This window comes from Pseudorasbora parva, chromosome 25, assembly GCF_024679245.1.
Source record: "Pseudorasbora parva isolate DD20220531a chromosome 25, ASM2467924v1, whole genome shotgun sequence".
In the NCBI taxonomy this organism is placed as follows: Eukaryota; Metazoa; Chordata; class Actinopteri; order Cypriniformes; family Gobionidae; genus Pseudorasbora; species Pseudorasbora parva.
Window position 1 is genome coordinate 6,802,564 of NC_090196.1, and position 19,261 is coordinate 6,821,824.

The following is a 19,261-nucleotide window of genomic DNA, read 5'->3' on the forward strand; positions in this document are numbered from 1 at the left end:
AACCGAGAGAACAAATCCTTAATTCGTGGTCAGGGTATATTTCTCATGTTGTGCATCACATGCTAGCATTATTGTGAGGAAATGGCGACGAGAACCTCGTATTACATTAATGCAAGAAGTTTTAATGTGTCTTATCTGATTTGGTACGTTAGACAGTTATGGTGACGTTTTTTTGAGTTATTTTGATCATTTGTTTAAACATGCTTTGCGTTTTGACATTCTGGTCGACAGACTAAACAGCAAATAAATGTAAAACTCACAGATGCTCTCCATGGGCTTGTTTTTATGTTAGAGATGTTTAAGCAGTTTCAAAATTATTTTCATCATCAAATTAGTGAAAGTAATGATGTGAATACACATATTAAAATATTTGCTATTTACTGATTATTGTTTTTTTGTGTCTCTTTTCTTAATTTCAGAATATTTAGCATGTGCATTCAGTCCTTTGTGCATTTGATGCAAACCGGTTGCAAGGGACAGAAGTGAGAGACCAACTTATGTTGTCCTGAAGTCCACTCCGTGGTACAGTTGATTTGGTGGCTTGGTTAAAGGTATAGTTCACCCAAAAAAGAAAATGTGATGTTTATCTGATTACATAGGGCATCAAAGATATAGCTGACTTTGTTTCTTCAGTTGAACACAAAATAATATTTTTAGCTCCAACCGTTGCAGTCTGTCAGTCATATAATGCATGTGAATGGAAACAAACGATTGTGACGACGTTCTAGAGATGCGATGATGTTCTAATACACAAAACAATCGGTTTGTGTGAGAAACCCAACGATATTTATATCATTTATTATGTCGAATGTGACGTCCTTCAGCGCACGGTCACTTGAGGTCAATGTACACAATCTAGCGTAGAGATATGCGTGAGAGATCACTTCCGGTGCCCCGTGTCTTAGGACATGTTAGTGTCGCCACGAGCCGCAGGGTTTAATATGGATTTGTCTGTGCATGTTTTTTTGCTCTCATAGATATTGTTTCCATTCACACATATTATATGACTGACAAACTGCAGCAGTTGGGGTTAAAAATCTTAATTTGTGTTCTCCTGAAGAAACAAAGTCACCTATATCTTGGATCCCCTGGGGAAAGCAGATAAACATCAAATTTATATTTTTGGGTGAACTCTCCCTTTATTGGCTTTAATTGTAACACTAGTCTGTTAATGTTTTGATACTAATAAGTAACTTGACTGACTTTACATGTTTCCATCCAAAAGCAATTATTTGTCTTGTTTTTTTTTTTTTTTTTTTTTTTTTTTTTTTTTTTTGGAGAACTGTACTGTACCCTTGAGAAAACCTGTACCCTGTGACATCCAGAATGTTGTGTGTAACCTTTACATTTACACTTAAATTTCGTATGTTGTATTACAACATCTGAGTTGATAATGAGGGTTTAAATCTAAAATTGTTAAAAAATGTTTTGAAAAAATGTCTGAAATTGTATTTCATGTTTTGTTTCAGTGTTTAGTTTGAAATGCTTTCAAAATGTTCTGATCGAGATTAAGATGCTATCTTAAACATTTAAACCTGAGTGAAGCATTAGCTACATGTTTCTGTATGTGCTTATTTTTTATTTCTTGTCAATAAATTACCCTTAACGGCACAGTCACAGTATTATTTTGTCACATTAAAAAAGCAAAATTTAATTTAATTTAAAATAACCAGCACTGCATAAAACAAGTAAAATGCATTAAAAAGAGTCAATAGATTTACTTAATTATATTAACTACATCAAATTTGTAAGTAAAAATTACTCAATAAAATTGAACAGGCCAAGTTATATGTACTTGTGCCCTTTGTAAATTTTACTCAGCTTAGTTAAAGGTAGGGTAGGATTGACTGATCTAAAACACTTTTGTCCAAATGTGTTTAAACTTTCTTTATATGTCAATACATAATTAAAATGTAAGTACTCTGAAAAGGAGAGTATAAAAACCAAGTGACTCTAGACTTTTTAATCTGCAATAAACACCGCTCATTATTTTTGTTCGGGACGAAACAAATGATTGGCTTGGGCGACTGTCACTCTCTCTCGCTACCATGGCGACCACCGCTTTTGCTACAGGACCCGCCCACATGCACACGTTCAAGAGGCAAGAAACCGAGGCAAAATAATGGCAGAGAAAGAGCATTCAAAATTCACAGTGCAGGGTTTTACAGTCAGCGAAGGCAAACAATGCAAAATAAGGAAGACAGTACGAGAAAAGGCAATGCACAGAAAGTCTTTGGATAAATAAAGAAATCAAACGCGAGTAAATATCTGCGTGGCTTTTCAACGATGGTGAGAACTGAAGGACCTGAAAAACGACTCATTGCTGGCTGTATTTCTGCTGGACAGGTCATCTTTCATTTTGATTATACATTTTTTTGGTTAATGTTTCCATGAAGCATCTATCACTAGCACATGAAGCTGCCTAATATAGCATAACATTACTTAGCATAAAGTTACAATATTATACACTTAGCCATTAGTAGAGATGATAAATACTCAATATGCTTAGCTCAAGTTGATCGCTGTTGTGTTGAATTGCGCAAAATTAACTTTAGATAACAAAATGCATGTGTAAAAGCTAGTACACCACATCCAGGAACTTTTTTTAGAGCTAAGTTAGCTTTAGCTGCTGCTAATCAACAATGCTTTCATCATGGAAACTCTTACATGCAGAACACAGTATATGTTATGAATCTTACCTGAAATTCATCTTCATCACAGTATAACTGATGTTATTGAAAAAACATGATGTTACCCGTTTTCTTTGCCTTATAAATATAACTAGCTCATTACCAAATCAAACAAAACTATATTTTAAACTTTACCGTTCTAGCTTGATAGTGAGTACTAAAAGACATCTTATTTGTTTATATTCATACTGATAAAGTTCGATTTTATTATTACATGTGATTGTGACATGTTGTCACTACATGCACACCGCTCTCTGAGGTAAATAATGCGTCTTCCAGCTGATTGGTCGGTGAGGCACGGTCATGTATTTTGGGGGCGTGGCTTTGGAAAGAGCCCAGAAGGGAGAAGGTGGAGTGAATGGAAATAATGAGCTGTCTTTAAAACAGTCGTGAGAGGTCTACAGTCACTCAATTTTTATACTTTCTTTTTCAGGGTACTTACATTTTAATTATGTATTGATATATAAAGAACGTTTAAACAAATTTGGAAAAAAAGTTTTTTAACCAATTCCTACCTTTAAGTAAATTTACTTAATTTCCTTAGGTGTTAAATTTACTTGAAAAAAAATTGTGCAAAAACTTGAGTAAAAATTGAGTAAATTCTACTTATTGTTTTTTTCAGTGTAGATATCAGAAATATAATTTAACATTTTGTTTCAAATCATTCTAGGGCATCTTTAAAGCGCCCACCTCCCATGCTGGAGACCATGGTTCAATTCCCGCTTGGAGTGGGTCAGTAGTGCCGAATACACTCACTTTACAATGTTTTCACACAGTGAAACTTTAAGCCTCAAACCATTGTAGCTTAGGAGTTAGGTTTCTTTAAGTGTCTTGGAGACATGGCCACAGGTCTTCAGGATTTAGTCTGTCTCCGTTTTTCTGTTTCTTCATGTAATCTCAGGCCGACTCGATGATAGTGAGATCAGATCTCCGCATGGAGCATACAGGCTGCTGTTAGACTCCTTGTGCATACAAATCTCACTGGATTATTACGGTTAAAGGAATGTTTGTAAATTGGAAAAAGGTGCAACACTTTTGAAGAAATCCAACTTTAGTATTAAAAAACCTGTGACGTTTCAGCCATTGTTAAGGAATCATCAGACATCCAGGAATGTCTAGAAAAGTAAAAGCACTGCAGCCATAAAATTTAAATAGCTGGCTTAAAGTGTAAAATCTATTAAGTTCATCCTTAAACAATGGCATTAATGTGTTTTCATGTGATTCAGACACTGAATGCTCCATAGCATCAACACAGTGTTACCTAATTTTATAAGATAAATAAAAATAAATGAGTACCTTTCCTGGAGAACTCACATCTGAGTCACTTTGCCTGAACTTCTCCTGCAGAGTCTCAGCCAGCTGACACAACAGGAAACCGTTATCTAACCTGTCCATGAAGCTCTCGGCGGTGATTTCCACACCTGATGCAAAATATGACAGAAAGAAATTAATGTCTCAAAAAAAAATAAAAAATAAAAAATGGTCATATATATACATATACATATACATATATATACATATACATATACATATATATATGTATAATATCGATAATACGATTTATCACGATAATGAATATGCACGATATTGTTATCGTGGGCACTTTAAAATATCGTAAATAATAATTTATTAACAATTCATATTTTTTTTAAAATGCACTCAAGAATACTTTGCCCATCAACAGTATAAATGCTCAACACCGCTGTATTCTGCGTCAAATGGACATGCTCAGATGTAAACAAGCCCTACATGTGTTTGCACATGACTGAACATGTGAAGGAGACGCGCTGATGAAGTGCCGTTCAGTGACAGCAGAGGGCGCTGATGAACGGCAGAATGCAGCGCTTACCCCGGAAACCCCGCAAACAAAAACATCCGCGCTAGTGAAGGCGTTTTTAAAACATCCATTCGTTTTTGTAATCTCAATGTTCATCACAGCACCTAATACTTAATACTTAAAGACTTAATAGGCTATTTATTTTCAAGCTTAAACATTTTTATGTTTTAATCTGGACAACATGCCCTAATAATTAGAACTATTATTTGTTATTGTTCAGTAAAACTTTGAGACATACGACTTCATTAGTTAACATGTTAATTTATTATTACCAAACTGACAATGAAAAATACTTATAAAGAATTAATTATTCTAAGCAATGTTAATTTCTTAGTTACTGTTTAATAACATTAAAATAACATTTTTAATGGACCTAAGATAAAACTAACAATGATCAGTATTTCTTAACTAACATTCCCAAACACATTATATTTTCTGTACCAAATGTAGCTATTGCTCAATCTTAATTAATGCATTAAATAATGAGACCTTGTAATTTGTTACCTGTTGATCTTTATAGTCTAATTCTTTTGGAATTTAATATGTTTGAAAATTTTACTTTTACAGCTCTGAAAAAAATCAAGAGACCACTTTACATTGATTTCTCTTAATTGTTTTTCAAGAGCTGTCTATATTTTTGGTGCATTATTGTATTTAAACATTCAGTTATTACTAAAATAGTTCTTAAAGCTGTTATACTATGGCAACACTTTTTTTTTGCAACTGATTTCAATATCGTGATAATATCGTATATCGTGATAAAACGTCAGCAATTAATCGCAACATGAAAAATTGATATCGACACATGCCTAATATATATATATATATATATATATATATATATATATATATATATATATATATATATATATTTTTTTTTTTTTTTTTTTTTTTTTTTATTGTACATGGTTATCTTAACTTTGATTGGTGGATTACTAAATTACTGCATAATGGTCAGTAATCTGTATTCTCAAATCAAGGTAAGGCATTAATTCATCACATTCATTCAATATCATTATACTATGACATAACTATAAATTGAGTAAAATGTGAAATACTTTAAATAAAGTATAGATAAGATGATCCATAAAAAAAAGGTTACATAAACTAATTTCAGTAACACTTCACTCAAAGTCTTTATATACAATGCTATATAAAAGTATTTAATTATACCTTGAAATGCATCTTATAATGCATTGTATGGTCTCATGACCACAGTTATAATACATTATAATACATGTCTATTCATTGAACACACTTTTAGAAAGTAAAATGGATTAAAACACATGACAAACCACCAAATTCAGAATCTGCAAATATTATAATGCATTTTAACATTGGTTACAATTATTATACAATTAAAAAATATATAATGTATTGTAATATACTTTATAAATATCTTTATAATGCATTATGCATTAAGGTTTTACGTAAAGGGTTACCCTAATCTATAAGTAACATTTCAAATGTTATTAATTTAATTTTGGAAAATCATTATCATTACTCGTTATATCATACTCATAATATATAACATTACTATTGTTATGAGTATGATGACGTGCCGAGGTATTCATATTGTAAAATTAATTGTGTTATTTATGACAGAATATACGTACATTTCGTTGTATTTCATTTTCGTAATTCCATCTTAATTCTTACTTAAACTGAAATTTAAACTAAAAAACTGCATGAAGATAAACTCAAATCCAGGGATTTTAAAGGCATTCTCGATTCATTCTCTTAAAGACGCACAACAGTCTCAACTCCAGACACTTGTTTCTGCTATGATTGACAAATAAACACATTTAAGTCCCCAAATCAGACAAGTGTTTTGGAAGGAAACAGCTGATTTATTTTGCAATAGTAATCCAGATGAAACACACACACACACACACACACACACACACACACACACACACACACACACACACACACACACAGACTCAATTCTACAGAGATCAACATGTGGCGGCTGCATTTTACTGACTTCCAGACTATCATTCTTTCTACATGATGTCACTGTGAAACAGGAGGTGGTGGCAGGGGGTTGGGGTATCTGCGGAAAGAACATATTTTCTCATCTACTCCATTTTCTTTTTCATAAAGAGGGGGCGTCAGTGGTCGAGGGGGTTTAGATGTTTTAATGAGTTCCAAATGTGGTAATTGAGCCCAGTGGAGAAGAGACGGAGGGCTTGTGAAACTCTTTCTGATCGTACCTCCCTTATTCCATCTCAAACAATATCTTATACTCACTCAATCTCCAAAGTACCACAATATTTACACCACCTATCCCCATATTTTGAACCCAATATCTAAACGATTGGCGGGAACCGACTGAACATAGCACTTTGAATTTACTCAGTGTCCTGGCAATATTAAAACAAACTATTTTTCCAAAAGTATTGGGACACCCCTCCAAATCATTGAGTTCAAGTGATCCAATCACTTCCATTGCCAATCCAGACATGTAATCCAAAATGCAGGCAAAGGGTCAAAAATAGGCAGGCAGTCCAAACAAATAAAACACACAAGGCTGGGAACAAGGCAAACGGGTAATCCAAAGAAATCCAAAAAACCAAGAGACAATAACCAGAGAAAATCGCTCAGAGATGCAGTAATAACACACAAAAAAACCTTGTAATAAATGACAGGGTGAACAAGCAAGATATAGGCAGAGGTAAATGAGACGCAGGTGTAAACAGTGAGTGTTAATGAGTCCGGGCAAAGGATTATGGGTGATGTAGTCTATGATGGAATGACAGTCCGGGCTTGAGTACTTTCTGATGGTGATCAGCTACACTCACTGGTGAACCATTATAGGCATGCCGACGCTTCTACACACATTAGTGAAAGAATGGGTCTCTCTCAGGAGCTCAGTGAACTCAAGCGTGGTGCCGTGATAGGTTACACCTGTGCAATAAGTCCATTCCTGACATTTCCTCACTAACAAATATTCCACGCTCAACTGTTAGTGGGATTATAACAAGTGGAAGATATTGGGAACAACAGCAACTCAGCCATGAGGTGGTAGGCCACGTAAAAATCACACAGCGGGGTCAGCGCATGCTGAGGGTCACAGTGCGCAGAAGTCACCAACTTTCTGCAGAGTCAATAGCTCCAGACCTAAAGACTTCATGTGGCCTTCAGATGAGCTCAAGAACAGCATAGAGAGCTTCATGGAATGGGTTTCCATGGCCGAGCAGCTCATCCAAGCCTTACATCACCAAGAGCATGTAGAAGTATTCCTGACGTCTTTCTCTAGCCACAAACACACTGGACTATGTCTCACTCCTCGCTGCACACTCGGGCCGTTTACACAACACTGAAACACTAAAGAATGTGTGAAAATGGTGACGGCTTGCCCATGCCATTTCGTGTTTGTTTAGTCTATACTCATGTTCGTTTGGTGCGAGTGCTCTGTAAAATAAGGAATTTGTGTGCCTGTACATATTCTTTTTTTAAAAAGTGACATGGCCAACTACTGGCCTGGCATGCATAAAGCCACGGTCACACAAGATATTGAGCATGCAAAATTTCTTTGAACACTGTTATACTATGACATCGTGCTTTGCGGTAGCTTTTTTCAGGTTTATGAACTCAACATTATATATATATATATATATATATATATATATATATATATATATATATATATATATATATATATATATATATATATATATATATATATAGTGGCACAAAAAAAAGATCAAATTGTGTTCCTGTAGCACAGATCAGTTTCAGAGATCTGAGCAGTTATTTGTCTAAAAAAAATAACACAGTGACAGGCGTAAGCCTCTAAAGAGTGTGGCAGATCTGGAGAGGGATCCAGTGGTTGGTGTGTGGTTGTATATGAAGCCCCTGTGCGGCCCACTGCGGCTCCTGGCTTCCTTTTGCTCCAGGCAGACCAAAGACAAAGCCCTGGTTTCAGCTGGCTGTTCATGGCCTGAGAGCTGCCAGAAATTCCACAGACATCCCCCTCTATCCACACACACACACACACACACACACAGAAAAGACGCCAGGACCATGACACACTACCATTCTTTTCGGTGCAGAACCTCCTGGTTCAAATGGTGAGTGATATTCAGGATCTCATTAATGCTGGGAAATGTTGGAAACGATGACACATGCAATCATTCCTGTTTATGCACATAAATAGTAAATAGAAATTTATGTAAATATGTGTCTGCCTATATTTCGGAAAAACTTTAATAACGTACATATACATACATTTTTCTGCAGTTCAACTGAAATGAACACTAGAGGCATTAACATATCAACATTGTTTATTCATTTTCACACAAATTATGATTACTGAGGCAAATTATCGATAAAGTTAAGTTACCTTTATTTCTATAGTGCTTTATACAATACATTTTTCAATGCAGCTTTACAGTGATAACAGGAAAATTAGGCTTTCTGGCTGTTGTTCAGCTGAATACGTAAGATCAATTATTAAATTGGTTAATTTATTCTATAAAGAATTTCTGCAAAAAAAATTATGTCATCGTCCATCGTAAACCCAGCCCGATCTGCCGGAGATTTGGTTTGCCCTGCAGCTCTACGTCACCCGGACCGTTGGTCTGATTGGTTGAAGGACTATCCAATTGAACTATGCTCGTTGATCACGCCTCTTGTGCAGTAACTATACAGAGCACACTCTCCAGACTAATGTTCAATCTTCAAAGATTTAGCTGGGTCTGGTGATAGCACAGTGTGCAGAAGTCGCCAACTTTCTGCTAGCTACAGACTTCAGTGGCCTTTAGATAAGCTCAAGATCAGTGTGTAGAGCGTTCCAGTGAAAGGAACTCTTAATAGAGTGCCGAAGTTATGACGTCACTTTGTAGGCCAAAACGCGGAAGTGAGTTAGCATTTTAGCACTTCCGGTTCCCTCGCTCTAAAGTCTATGGGTTTTTTGAACGGGTTTTTGCTAAATCGCCTGAAATAAGGTCTGTGGTTAACAAAGCCTCTAAATATTTTCACGTTTTGATCTATGACATAAAACACACTAGTTCTACCCTGCTTGAGATTTTTTAAAACTTTATTGTGTCTTAAAAACGGCGGTTGCTAACAAGTTGCTAAAAGGGACTACATCCTTTGGCCGGGACTTTAGACGTCATCGTGACAAACGGGAAATCTCACCAGCCCGCGTTTCATTCACTCTTGAATTCTGTAAGTAAATGTTTAATAAAGAAAAAAAAACTAGCCAGCCTCACGTTCTTAGAAGTTTACCTTTCAGTTAATATACATAGTTATATATTTATATATTATATATTTACTATTTCAAATAGTAGTGTTTCTCAATATTGTTGTACACAGAAATCTGTGATATTAAGGTAACCGATTACCAGTTCTTCATTTCTGTGGAGAGACTGTAGTGTTTTGTTTTGTCCCGAGATGGAAGCACAAGTCGTCGAATGAAAGCTGCGCTGTTCTACATGTCCAGATATATAGTGGTTCTCTCCTTGATATATGATCAATCGTCAAAGGAAAATGACATACGATTGTAAATTGATACGGCTAAGTTATAGCTTACGTCGTTAGTGCCTCTGAGGTGATAAAAGCACGTTTTTTTCTGGCGAATTAGCAAATGGTATGCAAACATACAATCAAACATAATACAGTGAAAGATAATCTTTAAAGTCTATTTGGGGCACGATGATCAGGCATAATAGCCTAATATTAATCACAAAGAAAATTATATTAAGGTTTATATAAACTAACAAAATAATATACGAATAAATAAAACATTAACAAATGAGAAAACTAATCTCAGAGAGGCACGCATAAACTCAATTAGTTTCTAATATTTTTGGAAAAAACGAATGGGCAATATTTCTCATGAAGAAGTGGATAAGTGTTCATATACAGCGCAGATCATAATGAGCGAACGTGTTTTTTAAATAAAGTTTGAGGACGCGTGATGATGACGTAGATCCGCGACTGTGTGCTGTAGTCCGTTTATAGCCTACCGTTAGCATTTTATATCTGACGGCTTTATTTAGGCTTCAGACGGTATATACATTTTGGATTCACTTGAAAAGATTATCTTGATAGACAAAACGTGTAAGGGTCATAACTCTTTGTTGAACACAGATCTTATTTTTTGCGATTGTCCAAAAGTCTATGGGGAAAATGCATAGGCTTTTGATCGAGGGAACCCATGTGCCGCTAACTTCCGGGTTTGCCTACAAAGTGACGTCATGACTTCGGCACTCTATGCTTCAGCATATCAAGACATTTTGGACAATTTCATGCTCCCAACATTGTGGGAACCCTTTGGGGACGGCCCCTTCTTGTTCCAACATGACTGCGCTCCAGTGCACAAAGCGTCGCTCCATAAAGACATGGATGAGTGAGTTTGGTGTGGAGGAACCAAGGGGGTAATCTAGCGCTCGGAAAGCACCGATGTGTATCGCCACTGGCACAGCAGATTTTGTATGATTTGTTTTCGATGTAAACATCATGATGTCAATGACCATTGCGAAATCTTGCCTCACGTCAAGTTAAAATAAGTTTAACTTTGAAAAACATGTTTTGAGACCCAAAGCTCTTGTCCGTTTTGTTCATGTTTTCAAAAGCACAAACATGTTCATTCATTTAGCTCACAGCTGTTTTTATTTAGCCACTGTTGAACATTACCTGTCCAGCCAGTAGGTTAGACTGTCAGTCAGCAGGCTTCAATAAACCATTATTGATTCAAAGAGCAGATAAAGGCAATAACAAAGAGGTGTTCGGCAAAACTGGGCATGACTTTTTAGAAACTGAGCTATTCTGAACAATGCTAGATAACTGAAACGTCACATTGATTAGATACCTGTGGTTTAGGCATTCTTTACCTACATCATTATTTTATTAGCTCCCAGTCTCTAAGAAAGCCCCACTTTAGCACACCCAACAAAGAAATCCTGGAGACGAAGCTGGTCACGACACTCCACAGAACAGCTGGAAGTCTCGCATAGGGCCGGACATTTACTGAATAACATTTAAATCAAATCATGATATGGACTTGTGTCTGTGAATATTAAGCCACAAAAAGACTAAATATGAGTCCTGCATGTTCTGTAGCATCTGTCGCCTCACTATACGAGGACATGAAAGCATGAACTTCAGCTCCAGAGTCACTTCATCAGCATTTTACTTTTTAATTTGAGAAAAACTATCGTCATATCATAAACTCAAAGAAACTCAAAGGTCTTCATCACGCCAACCCATCAAAATCACATTTTGGTTTAACTTGAAATTGTGAAAGAAATATATTGCAGTTGTACAGTAGAATTTTGCTACGTCTCAATGTAATAATCAGGGGCGAGGCTACATAAGGGCCAGGGTGGCACTGGCCCACTCAGATTGACGGCTGGCCCACCCAATCAGAACAGACAAAAAAAAAAAAAAAAAAAAAAAAAAATTTGGGATAGCAGAAAGAAAATGCCTATGTGACAACACAAATCACTTAAACACGTACAAAAAGTTTCATTAAAAAATAGGGCTGTCAAATATGTTAATAACGCGTTAACGCAAATTCATTTTAACAGCACTAAATTTATTAACGCAGCGCGCATTTTCTGTTTGATCCGTGGCATAGCCCGTAGTTGGAAAAAGTGAGAGCAGTCAGACGCAAAGGATGCAGCACCAAACATTAATAGGGAAAGAAAAGGGTTGACATTAATATTCTAAACCAAAAGTGCAGTTATTGCCTACATAAGCTACCACATAAGCTACCACATTTTTTGTTTAACTTTTATTGGACTTCAGAAAGAAAAGTGCGTTTTTTTTCACAGAGCGCATTCTCTGCAGTCTGAGCGCGATGCAGTGCAGCTCACTCTCACTCATGTCTGAGGTAAATCATTATCACCGATTACAGTACACCTGTTTTATTGAACTAAATACATTACAATCGGCTAAAACGAATGCACAGGTTACTTTCCTGAACAAGCGCGCTCCCGAGTCCATGTTCTTCACACTGTCCACGTAAATCGGAGCCCAGTTCGGTGCGCACACGCAAAATACCGGCAGTTCAATAGGGAGTGCGCGTCTCTTAAAGGGGCCGCACTATATTCCTACTCGTTGAATATGGACCTCCTCCGGGTGTGGTGTGGTGCTGGTGCGCTCACTGGTACACATTACCAATTTTTCATACGAACTGTGCCCTGCTCTGAATTAAACTGCCAGTGTAAAAACTCCCTTTATATTCTTAAAATGAGAGAAATCACTACTTACACTTAATTTTTAAATTTAGGCTTAAGAGACATGAACAATTTCTTAGATGAACATCTATGACCTTTGATACGTCTAATCTTCATGCTGTATTGATTATTATTGAATAAGTATGGTTTCACTAATAATAAATGTACATTTGCATAAAGCATGCATTTTTTGTCCATACTCATGTTGATTAGAGTATTAAAAACTTAATTTTAGATTTACAATTGCTAAAAATGTGTGATTAAATTGCGATTAAATATTTTAATCGATTGACAGCCCTATTAAAAAATAATTACGGTAGAGCGAAAACATTTTCATATAACTGCCTTATTGCAACAGCCAATCAATAAGCTTAGTAGTAATGTTTAGCCAATGACGTATTGTTGAGGGGATGGGAAGATGAGTTTACGTCTGCTAGTGAAATAAACTTTTAACACGGGCCACAGTGCATAACACGAGACGAAATTCTCACAGGTTAAGCTGCAAATACATGTTTGATAACAGTTATACTGAGTTGCATAAGTGACAAGAACTGGTTATTCCATTTTAAAATTAACCCAATTACTGAACACTGATGTCTGGTTAGTGGTCATATAGCAGCACAATATCTATATTTGTCTTCCTTGCAATAGGCTTTGTAGCTGCTTGTTATAAATTAATTTTGTATATATGAATTATATGAATTTGTTGGCAAAAAATAAATCATATATAGCTTATATTTACTGTCAAGTGATTTTGTCCCATATTGTTAAATTTGTGTAATTTGAGAGTAGTCATTGAGGTCCACCCTATTCCACCAAGGTCCACTCAGTTAAACATTTCTGGCCTCGCCACTGGTAATAATAACACTAATAAAATTAATAATACATTATTAAAACGGTCTTTTTTGTAAATAAAAGTTTTGTTCATTTAATAGTATTCAAATATAATTTAATTAAAAATTATATGCCTTCATTTGATTGCCAGAAAAAATTAAATATGCATCACATAATCATACAAAAAAAAAGAAAAAAAGAAAATTGGAGGAATTGTAATTTTATTTTTAAATTAATACATTTATGTTTTTATGAATTAAAATTATTAGACATGCTTTTTGATTACTACAATTAAATGCATCCATTAAAATGAACTCGAAACAATTTAAACAGAAAAAATAAAAGAGAAAAAGGGAATTTTGGAAAAAATAAACCAGATTTCTCCTTTTTAAGTTATATACGGATGGCGGTCTGGCGGGCGTTTTAAAATATGGCCTTTATTAACCCCGGAGCTGTGTGGAGCAGTTATATGATGGATCGATGCACTGTTTTTGGTCTTTAAATTTTGGGCTGCCATTCACAGCCATTATAAAGCTTGGAAGAGCCAGGACATCTTTAATATGACTCTGATTGTGTTTGTCAAAAAGAAGAAAGTCATACACACCTAGGATGACTTGAGGGTGTGTAAATCATGGGATAATTTTAATTTTAAAGTAATGTACTCCTTTAATTTGTTTAGCAAATAGATATTTCACTTATCAAACACTGTACACACACACAGTGTCGGTTTTTGATTTGGAGAATTTGAATGAGTACGAGTACAGGAGAGCAGTAATCTGGTCCAATACTGATACTGGGATCGGTGCGTCCCTACAGTGGGTATATTCATTTCAAATATCATTAACCTCTCAACGCCACTGACCACTCACATTTAATTTCCCAACTGCTGTGATTCATAAAACAACCAACTTAATAATATGTTGCCACATTCACATTAAACTCACAGTAAACTCTATATGCTATTTAGTGCCAGTAAAATGCTAAGTCACTTGAAAAGTAAAGCAAAAAATACCCAGAGCAATGCATTTCAGGGTTTTTCAGAAATGTAGGATAAATACAGCTATTTATTTGCTATCCTAACTGTATAATTATGGTTGGTTGCATTATTTTTATTTATAGCATTATATGGTTAGTTGCATTGTCCGAGTTTTCCCTGTTGTCCATGACTCAGAACAGACCATTGTTCATATTTGTTTGTGACTCAATGAATACTCGCTGATTTGAAAGATATGGAAAGCACTAGGACCAGTTTATAAATGACTTACCCAGCATAGCGGAGAGCCAGAGCGCCAGGTCTTCCTTCATGGGCAGTAAACTGGCCTCATGTCTGCTGGCCAGCCACTGGCTGTACTGCTGCAGATCTGTGAGTCCCGGGCCAGCCGGCTGCTGCTTACCGCTCAGAGGACTACACATGCTGCAAAAAATAGACAGAAACCACATCCACATCAGGACATCTCAAGAACATTCATCCAGTCAGTTGGCTCTGATAAAATCCCTCAAATGAATTATTTCCCTTTCCCACAGAGCACAAATGTCTTCTGTCTCTTCTAAAGTGCCACTGATCATTCAAGCCCTTTCTGTTGTTTCAGTAGACTCTTATCCTCCATACTGATCCTCTCATCACAGTCCAGCTCCAGGCTCTCTTTTCTTTGCCCTGTGATATCATGTGCACTTGCTTTTCTCTCTTTTTTTAAAGACAGAACAGTCACACACTGTGTGGATCCTCTCCAGCCCTGCCCTAGTGATTCTCTTCACACAAATAAACATGCTTTTCCCAATGAAACCTCAGAATATGCGGCCATTTCACATTCAGATAATCTAACTAGAGTACATTTCCTGAAGAAAATATGTCAGATGTGAGTGTTAACTGTCCGTTGTTAAGCTTGCCACCATGTTGGAGATGTCCGGACAGTATTCTCTGACCCATTGCTAAGGTGTTCCTACTGGATTTTAGGACATATCTAGAATGTTCAAGGTTGTTGTCAGTGTAAAGCCCAACATATACTTCAGCCGGCGGCGTCTACGTCTACGGCGTCCACGTGACGTAATATGCATCACCAGGAGGATCAGTGGATGTCTACACACCCCGTCCACCGTCCGAGTGCTTGAAAACAAATCCAAGGCCTTGGTATACTTAATTGTCTGCATCCAGACACGTCTTGCTTGTAGTTACGTAACACGGCCGAAGTATACTTTGCGAGACGGAGAGAAGCGCTGAAAATTAAGTATACCCAGGCCTTAACCGGCCCTATTCGGCCCACTCTGAGCGGGATTCGACAGGGGTCTCCAGTGTGGGAGGTGGACGCACTAACAAGGATGCTAAAGACGACAGCCGTTCATATCAGTCACTAACGCCTGTTGAGGCAAACGGAGTGAGGTTTACACACATAGCTCATAATGTCCTACAGCCATTACACTTACCCCTCAAGCCTCACTCCCATATGGGTCACGGTACCAGTCCTACTTGCCTCATATTTCTGCCTTTTTTCTCTTTTGGTGCTTTCCTAAGTTAACACGCACAGCTCTTACTGGCCTACATCCGTTACACTTACCCCCACTAAACCTCACTCCCATCTGTGCCTTTATTAGACCCGCTCCAAGTGGGATTTGAACCAGGGTCTCCGGCGTGGACGCACTACAAGGACACTAAACCAGCGCACCTCTTTTTTTGGGTTATTAATTAATTATGTGCACTCTAAAAAATGCTGGGTTAAAAACAACCCATGTTAGGTTGAAACTGGACAAATCCAGCAATTGGGTTGTTTTAACCCAGCAGTCGGGTTAATGTATACTTAAAAGAACCCAATAGCTAAGTTTTTCCATTTTCAACCCAACTTGGGTTATTTTTAACCCAGTATTTTTTAGAGTGCACATAATTAATTAATAACCCAAATTAATTAACTAAAATGTAATAATGAATTGTAAAAAATAAAAATATAATTGGTGTGGTAGTGTTGAGGATTATGAATCATGAGGTTTTGTTCAATTTATAACAATTAAGTGATAGCAAATGTGTCTTGTCAAGCTGTTTTGTTAACAGAGGCATTTCCCTGTTTGTCTAAGGGAGTTGTATTTCCCTGTAACAACCTGCGGCTATTTGCAGAAGAATGTGTACCAATCCAGTTTAATATCTATGTGTGATCTACACAAACCCGGATGAAGGGAGTGCGTTCTTTCTTAATTCTAGTGAATCCTGCCAAACAGACGAGTTCATCTGGATCTCTCAGCAAAGCTTGTTTCTTCATTTCACAGTTGTTTGAAGTTGTTTTGTTGTTGAATGCATTAAATGCATTGGCCTGGTTTTAACACAGAAATGTGCCGATGATGTGTGATGCCACCAGGATTGTGAGGGATTTCCCCTTACCCATAATTCAATGCAACACATGTGGATTCCAGAGGCTCAAGAGAAAAGTTATGAGTTCTGAGAAGTGTGAATATATTCAGTGATGCTGAACGGGACCTCTTCGCTCCCACTGAGCAACTTGGGAAGGAGAACTTGTGTCCAACAATCGTCACATTGTCGTGGTGTGTTCTGAATAGCTGGCAGTCGAGCGAACTGAAAGTCAATCTGTATATTTTTCTTGTTTCACAAGTACAGCAGAATTCACTTGACCTGCTCCATCAGATAAAGCCAAATCTCCTCTTTCCTTTTCCTTCTGAATGAGCGCCTGTGCTGGAAAAGGTTGAGCGAAAACCAAACCAGAGAGAAAAAGGTTTTACTGGCTCTCCAAAGAATAAAAAGAGGACACACTGTCCCATATGGACAAAAGCAAGATCCCTTTTGAGGCATGAACAGTAGTCTGGATTTAATATTGATTGTCATCAGTGATCATCAGCGCTGGAATGAGAGAATCTGAGATATGAGACCTTATTAGTAGGGCTGAACGATATATCGTTATCGTATCTCTAGATATGAACTTTCAAGATATTACTATCGAAAAAAGCAACGATATAGATTTCCGCTCTCCGTGCTCGCCCTGCAAACAACTCTGGCAGTCACAACAAACATCAGTTTTACGAGTGCCCTTAAATGCACCGCTAAAAACAGTGCACACACACTACCAGGACGTGAGAGGGGGGGCGAGGTTTCCATGGTGACGCATCATTGCTTGTCACGTGACACACCGCAGCAGCAACAGCGCTGAATGAATGATGATCTGCTTTTATGTCATTTTTCCTTTTTTAATCAGAATATTCACAAATGTTTAGTGTATTCCGATTCTCAAACACATGCAAGTGGAAGTATATTGTTGTGTAAACACCTTTATAACGATGGCATTAGTTGAGCTATGGGCACCGCCGTGTTAGTTTGTGCCGCAGACGCAGTTCAGAGAATCGGATCTGTTGGATTCACAACCTCTATGTTTACAACACGAGAACTCATACACTTCTCCCGAAATACTTAAAAGTAAGCGGCTGGTGAACTGGGTATAGAATAGAGTAAACATTGAAGTAACTTACGTGTATCTGATATTAGACATCAGTGTGTATTTTACAAACTCTAAATGTATTGTTTTTTCAGTACTTATGTGAGAAATGCTTGGTTTTCACCGAACACGTAGTCATATCGTATTGTATCGAAAAAAGAAAAAAAAACGTTTTGCCAATTTAATTGGGTTTACAGTGTACATCAGTGTTCATTTTTAGTGGTTAACCCTTTTTCACTGACAAAAATAATATGATAACTAAATAAAAGACAAAAACGATGACGAATATCTACTGTCATTTTCTTCAACAAATAAAAACTAGACGAAAATGTTAGGGAGGGACAATTAGGGAAGCGTTCAGTCAGAACTGATGTCCTGCGTAACAGATGCGCTCATTCTGCAGATCTAATGGCAGGAAAACACAGAGCTGTTGAGCTTCTTCAGGCTCACGCTGCAGATCCACTCGTCCGTGCAACACTTCTGTCACGCCGTGCTCCACTTTATTCCTATGGGTGACGTCAAGCGACTTTAACGCGCCCGCACAGCATTCCGGGAAGGCAGCGCTGCATTTGAACCGATTTGAACGCACAAATGATGGGAAGCTTCACAACATCGCTTCAGTCGTGTCGCAAAAGTGGATCTCCATGGTCACGCGCTTCAGCTGCAAATGCAATAGTAAGATATTTCAAAATAAGAGTCCCGGTGTATTTCGAGCTTGTTTATAATTAAAAGTCACGCATTATATATATGTTTTTGGTTACAAAATAAACTCTATTTAATTTAATTCCAATTTAAATCAAAGTCAGGAAGAAAGACTAAGAACAGTATTTGACACATTATTCAAAGCAGCACTTGGTAACGTTTGCTCTCAGGGTCCCCCTACAGTTGGGAAAAAATAATGTCCTCAACTACTGTCGTAAGCTCAGTCATCCAGGGGATGTCATCGCGCGTGCATTAGTTGACATGACAACCCTGATAGCCCTGAACTAGTGATGCGTGGGTCGTCTCATAACCCGCGTACCCCGTATGTCTATTTAATGGTCGCGGGTGCGGGGCGGGTTGTAAAAATATATACAGTGGTGCGGGGCGGGCCAAATAACTTCATAAAAGCGTCCCCGCGGGTTGGTGCAGCACTAACAGTTAACCTGAACACTGCAGGAGGAGTTCACATGCAGGCGTTCTTCTGGCCGCGCGTGTGAAATGTCTTCATCAGGTACAGTCAGTGGCTTATGTTTCAGCAGGTCATATGAATATAATTTCATGGGTTTTATTTTTTTCAAACGC

At 37.2% G+C, this 19,261-nt stretch overlaps 1 protein-coding gene across 1 annotated transcript in view; it reads right to left on the reverse strand.

Annotated features, from left to right (window-relative positions):
- LOC137065100 (growth arrest-specific protein 2) overlaps window positions 1–19,261 on the reverse strand; it is a 76,429-nt gene that overhangs the window by 52,950 nt on the left and 4,218 nt on the right. The window contains 2 exon segments of the mRNA XM_067436666.1: window positions 3,987–4,111; window positions 14,816–14,964. Coding sequence (XP_067292767.1) covers window positions 3,987–4,111; window positions 14,816–14,963 — 273 coding nt within the window. The 5' untranslated portion in view covers window position 14,964.